The sequence below is a fragment of the Sebastes fasciatus genome, chromosome 20 (assembly GCF_043250625.1).
Source record: "Sebastes fasciatus isolate fSebFas1 chromosome 20, fSebFas1.pri, whole genome shotgun sequence".
NCBI classification, from domain to species: Eukaryota; Metazoa; Chordata; class Actinopteri; order Perciformes; family Sebastidae; genus Sebastes; species Sebastes fasciatus.
Window position 1 is genome coordinate 12,127,153 of NC_133814.1, and position 6,638 is coordinate 12,133,790.

A 6,638-nucleotide genomic window follows, 5' to 3' on the forward strand; every position below is an offset into this window, starting at 1 on the left:
TCCGGCCTTTTTAGGCCTCTCGCTCTCTCGGGCACGCCGTTTGTTCTGAGCTTTCATGGTTCTGATTCATGGGTACTTGAAGTGACTTATGTCTGAGAAAAAGTTTACCATGCTAGAAACCTTTGGAACCAAATACTATAGTGTTGGTTAAACTGTATTGATGTGTTAGGCTGAGCGCGCTGATAAATGAATAATCCAGCTGCATAATGTTTGTGGAGCATGAAATGACCAAAAGTTCAAAGTGAATATATGAGAAAAGAAGGAAATAAATACATGAATGTTTTCTTACAGTATATTTTAATAACAGACAAACACAAAAATAATCCACAATACTGAGACAATGTTGTTGTTTTTCATGCCGTTGTTTCTAGAATTTCTTATTAACATATTTACACTCTATTAACATATAAATTCACATACAAATAAACAGCAAAAAAATGGCAGTGTACGCATTTAAGACATACCGCTCCAGCACATGGCGGTAATTTGGTATGAACACCCTCCTCTTGTTGATATAGTGCACATTAGATATGAAATAATGAACAGAACAGAATTTATAAATGCATATTTGTGTGTGTTTCTCTTGAGCAAGCCGTGTCCAATGTACTCCACCAAAAGCTGGCTAGAGGATTTTATAAACATTGCTGATTATATACAGGTGAATATCTCGTGTGATAATATCAGCAGAGAGCAGTGAATGACTTGACAACAACAAAACGTATAACTGCTTTGGCAACACTGCTGCAATTCCACTCCCACCATAGTTTTTAAATAATTCTCTTAAAAGTCGAATTAGTTCAATTTTTGCAGAAATATTGCATGACTACTGAAATGTACTGTGATACAGGCCTGCATCTCCTTTACAGAAGCAAAATCTCAGAGGTGGCTAGCATATGAAAGAAGTGCTCTCAGCACTAGTTTGAGCTGTGAAAGCTGCTCAGGTAGCCTTTAGCTTTGTGTCACTACTGCTCACATCATCTGTACATATATTAAATTCTCAATCGCTCCGCTATGCTACATATAGTTGCTTTTTATTTGGTTTTCAGTGCTTGCAGCATCACACTTTTCCAGATCATTCCCTTTCCGTTATCAGTGCAAATATATAACATGTTTTTAATAATCTCCTTAATAATAGTAACACTGAGGATGACCCCCAGCACAGGGGTAGCCAGCAAAACATCACTTTCCCATGGCCTGAACAAAAAGGTGTATCCTCAATGGGATACCAAGGCAGTAAGCTTTCTTTAGAACTTTTCATAAATTTTCCTGAGTTTCAAAGCGATGACTCTCAATAGGCCTGAATTAATGGCCTTGACTTAATTTATCCCGAATGAAAAAGCTTTTCAATAGATTTTTTCTGAACCCGCATAATGACATCGCTGCGTGTAAGAACTGTCCAACGCCAAATGCTTCATTTCAACCACGTCTGTCGTGTCACAACCGGTGTTCTTTCTGACCCGGCGACTGCGTATTGCACTGAAATGGTGCTGGGAAAAGTCCATTTCACTCCTCAGACCTTTTGGGAAGTCGGCTGGTGGCGCCATGGCTGCGTCGACCAACGGTTGCGCACCTGGCTTCTTCCGAAACATGGAACAGGTTTGTCCATGAGTTTGACCTGGCGTTCAAGTACGGCCTCAACTCTGAGCGGTAGACAATCTGCTGCAGAGCTTTGAACTCAGTCTACAGGCAGCTCGCAGGGTATCTGCTGGGCTGCTTTGGCTATCGTGTAAGCCCGCTGGAAGTCCTTGTAGCGTGGAGCGCAGCCCAACCAGGCCTCACCAAAGTGGACCCGGCCGGTGAAGAGAAAGCTGCCGGGTCCCGGTTTGACGCCGCACTGCAGCAGAGTCCTGACCTCGCCCCGGGTGGTAAGTCGACTGTTGCCGGTGAACAGGGCGTACTTCTGACGAAACACCCGGGTGGCGCTGACCTTGATCACCGCCGCTCGTAGGGTATCGTCTTCCACCACTGATCGGATGTTGCCTCGCACGACTGTGGATAAACAGGACATTTTAGGTTAATTTTTGCAGAACTTTGTGGTTTTGTTAACTTTTTAACTGTATTTTTGTCATGTTGCACGTTATATCGTCCTATTGGGTGATTCTTTGTTGACCGCCAACTGATGGTAAAAGCCGTACGAAAGCCGAAACCTGCTCACTAATCCCTCTAACTTTTGTTGCTATCTGAATCTGAACTCCTCAGTGCCATTACAGCTCAATCAGAGGCCTGCAGATTAGTCCACTGCTCCTTCTTATGGGGGGTGAGGGGGCGTGATGTCAGGATTAGTCCACTACAGTGCCTCCAGTAGGGGTTCCTGTGTGTGTTGGGGGTTGCAGAGAGCTGCTGTTTCACCTTTAACCTTTGCACTTTTGAGAGGAGCGGATTTGGAGGCACCAGGGTGCTCTGCCTTTAAACCGATTTGTAGATCCTGACAAGAAATCATTATGTTGCTGCCAGGACGTTTTGGTGGTGTGGTTTAATTTGTTAATCTGGGGCTGAATTAGAGGGGTGGATTTCTGAGTGACAATGACATTTCATTCCTGTTTTTTTTTGTTATGTCAGGTAACTTACCAAAGTCACTGGTGCAAACGGCCATCAGAATCTCAGTGTTGTTGCAGGGTCTGCAGGCCTCTGGAGAGGGGAGGAAAGAGAGAGGGAGAGTCAGTTGGTGACCTCATGTAACACTAGAAAACACCTATATGCAAATACTTATACTGAGCCGAAATCAAAGACCGCATTTCCAGATCACATGCACAGGAATGCGAGATGTGAATCCGGACCTAAACCTCTGTGCAACAAAGGAGAGACCAACCGCTGCGTTCTAACAGACAGCTGCTACTTTTACAGTTGGCAGAGGAGGACCGGTGGAGCTTTAAGGTGCGAGGCTCTTCCACCCCAGACGATTTAAAGGCCAGATGAAACGTCCCCACCCTTAAAGCCTTTCAGGGTGTCTACAGTCACACCTCATCAAAGCTTGCTAGACAGGGGCCGAGGAGAGGGAGCGGGGGTCGACTTCAAAGATTTTTTTTTTTTTTTTTTTTTTTTAAAGGAGCACAATCACACTTCCCCAAAAAAATACTCTCCTTTCTTTCCGACAACTTTGCTTGAAAAGAAAAGAAAAAAATACAGTGCACCTTACTTAACAGGATTTGTGATGGCCACAAAAAAAAATTCAAACCAGCAAAGCTCTGTCTGTCTGTCTGCATTGACTGAACTGAACTGTGGGTAGAAAGAAAAGAAAAAAAGTCCTGGCATTTTTTAAAGTTCTCCTTGTGGTTCTTTGGAGGCCCCTTTGCCCACCCCACACATTCTCCTCCTCAGTGAAAACCTCTTGATAAATGAGATTCCTTCCTCTCTAGTCCACAGCAAACCCCCTTCCAAGCCTAATCAGTGTGTGTGTGTGTGTGGGAGGGGGAGTATACTCCTACAGACAAGTCTCCCCACAGAGAGGCAGCTCAACAAAAGCGGAGAGCATCTCAGCTGGGCAGAGGCCTCCCTGTCGCCTAGGCGACGGCAGTAATCCCAGAATACTCATGCGGCACCCATTCAAAGGGCTCTGGACTCTGGAGAAAGCCCCCACATACTGTGCTTTTGTCCCCCCCTCCCCACTCCCCTCCTCTCCTCTCCACTCCACGGCTCCCCTTCTCCTACTCCAAACCAGCACGCCTCTGGGGAAAGTTTGGCCACTTCCTCCTCTCTTGCACTCTGCTGTGGAAAGTCCAACCAGCCCACAGAGGCCTGTTATGAATTATGAATCATCTACAGGGGAGGATTTGATGGTGTGTAATATCATCACTTGCGTGGTTAAAACCTTGCATCCGCCAGACTTTTCAGGAAGGAAGAAAGGGAATTTTTTGACCACAGTTTTGTTTTTAAAATTCTTTCAATACAGCGAGACAGAGATCAGATCATTGATGGATTGAAATAGAGTGAAAATTAAGTTTCAGTCGCAAAGGACTGGCCAAAAGTTCACCAACATTTCATAGTGTCTCCTTACTTGACCTCAAGTAGCCACACTCAAACCAACATGGCTGACTCATAATGCCTCTCACTGACTCACCTTCACTGCTGATGGGGTTGGAGTCCAGCGACAGGCGAGCGGTCCAGTCCCCCCTCAGCTCGTAGCGAAAGGAGGCGATCCTCCTGCTGATGTCTTGATGAGGTGTAGCCTGCAGGAAGAGAGCCACCTTCTCCCCGGGCAGCCGGCTGAAGCAGCGCACCCTGGGCGGCGGGGAGGACTCCAGGCGGTCCCCCACCAGGAGCTCCAGGACCCCGTCCCTCTCCAGGTACAGCTGGGCCCCGTGGAACTGCTCCGAGGGCTTGACGCAGGCCGTGATGAGGCCCGAGCTGCTGCCGCCGGGTCCCACCGCCACCGAGGGCAGGCGGGGTGACAGGGTGAGGCGCAGGGCCCCTTTGGGATACAGCCAGTCCAGTGTGCCCTCGGAGCAGTGGAGGGAGATCTGCTCCACGCTGCCCTGCTGCTGGGACAAACCACTGTGGAGGAGGAAACAAGAGGGAGGAAAAGGTTACATAAAGGTTTCTGTGATGTTTTTCCAGGCAAAGAGTTGGTCTTAAATCATGAGTCACTAACATCAGCATCATCGGTGGATACTTTATTGAAACAGCTGTGCTGATTTGCAGATGATGCAGTAATGTGAGCCCTGGAAACTTAGGCAACTTAAACCAAACTTTTCATGAGAAATGAAACAGAAGAAGACATTAAAATATAAGTAAAACTTTAGTGGATCAAGACACACTGAGAGAAGGCGCCGCCTACTGGCAGCCTGTGGTAGCAGGGGCCACTCATGGCATCTTAAGGGCCAAACTTTTATATAAAAACTCTGACTTCTGCATGATATTTGAACAGCATATCTATAATGTAGATCTATAATGAAACTACCCTGCAACATGTGCATGCACAACAGGTTTTTTTCCTCACAAGTCTCAGCATTAATCCTCCAGTCTCCTCTCTGTCTGGACCCCCCATGCCTCCTGCAGACAGCCCGGAGGCGCCATCACAGCAGAGCACTAAAGAAACATTTTCTCTGCGCCCTGATGTGCAAGTCTCAACATGTTGCATCCAAACAAACACTGTCCTTCTTACTAGAGAGAGAGACACCTGTAGCATCTTTGAGCGGCAAAAGCACATATAATATAATAAATATAAATAATAAAAAGTACTTGCCTTCCTCTCCAGCTGCACTGGTCTTCAGAATAGCTTGAAAAAGCCACATCAAAAATGGGAAAAAGTAAAATCCAAATTGCGTTAATCCAAACCCCGAAAGCAGGCATTTTTCAACTGGATGATGCAAAGTAAAAAAGAAAAAAATAGAAAAAAGATTATTCCAAACTCTGCGAATAAAGTTCCTCTATAAAACAAATATGCCTCTATCTGTGGTATCCTCCATAGTTTAGTATCCTCTTACCCAGATGTGTAAGATAAGAGAATACCTCTAAACTTTCTCTACTCTCTCTCCTCTGGACTCTCCTGGCTGCAGTGCGTCAGAGAGACGCAGAGCTCTGAAGTTATTCCCCTTCAGAGAAACTTCACCGACCAATCAGAGACCGAGGAGTGAAACTTTAAACCACTCACACGGGGGAGGGGGAGGGACGTCTGACCTGCAGGATCAGTAACACTATGCATATGCAACAGTTAAACCAAGTCTCAATTCACTATTGTGTTTGACATGTCTGCAGAGAAAATACTAATTAACTGACATGCTGAGCGAGTTTAAAGAAATATTCAGTTCATTTTTTGTTATTTATTTTTTGTCTTACATTAATGGAATTGGTTTTATCTATTTTATTATTAAATGTAATGATTTTATATTTTTTTATTTTTAATTCGCTGCCTCATGTGAAGCACTTTGTGACTTCAAAAGGGCTCTATGAATAGATTATTATATTATTATTATTTAAAGACCCCCTCCAGATATGTTTTAAGACAAATAAAAATACTGTGCATTGAATAATAATAATGTAATAATAATAATAATGTACCTGATATGTAGGGCTGGGCAATATGGCGATATATCATCAAAACGATATATAAAAATGTTTATCATATATATTTTTCTATATCATTTCTATTGCGATATAGGCTGGGCCTATATTTATTACTTTCTCTATAATTTCACTTAAAACTTTCATCTTGGAAGTTCTTCAAATGAGAAAATACTCCGTACTTTTCATTTGCCAAGTATTTAATTCACACGGGAATATACAACAATAGGCTTTAAATAAATACAAATATAAATAGAGACAGTGCAATATGTTAAATAGGGAGAGTGCAATATATTAAATTGGGACAGTGCAATATGTTAAATAGGGACAGTGCAATATGCTAAATTGGGACAGTGCAATATGTTAAATAGGGACAGTGCAATGTGCTAAATTGGGACAGTGCAATATGTGAAATAGGAACAGTCCAATATGTTAAATAGGGACAGTGCAATATGTAAAATAGGAACAGTGCAATATGTAAAATAGGGACAGTGCAATATGTGAAATAGGTACAGTCCAATATGTTAAATAGGAACAGTGCAATATGTGAAATAGGGACAGTGCAATATATTAAATTGGGACAATGCAATATGTTAAATAGGGACAGTGCAATATGTTGCATCTGTGTAATATTGGGC

At 43.6% G+C, this 6,638-nt stretch overlaps 1 protein-coding gene across 1 annotated transcript; it reads right to left on the minus strand.

Moving 5' to 3' along the window:
* Window positions 1-278: 278 nt before the first annotated feature.
* On the minus strand, window positions 279-5,493 carry metrn (meteorin, glial cell differentiation regulator). Its single transcript, XM_074620110.1, has 4 exons — window positions 5,183-5,493; window positions 4,058-4,491; window positions 2,569-2,628; window positions 279-1,989 (listed from the first exon to the last, which is right to left on the minus strand). Exons 1-4 carry the CDS (start codon window positions 5,287-5,289, stop codon window positions 1,676-1,678), a joined length of 915 nt encoding a protein of 304 aa, XP_074476211.1. The 5' UTR covers window positions 5,290-5,493; the 3' UTR covers window positions 279-1,675.
* Window positions 5,494-6,638: the final 1,145 nt, after the last annotated feature.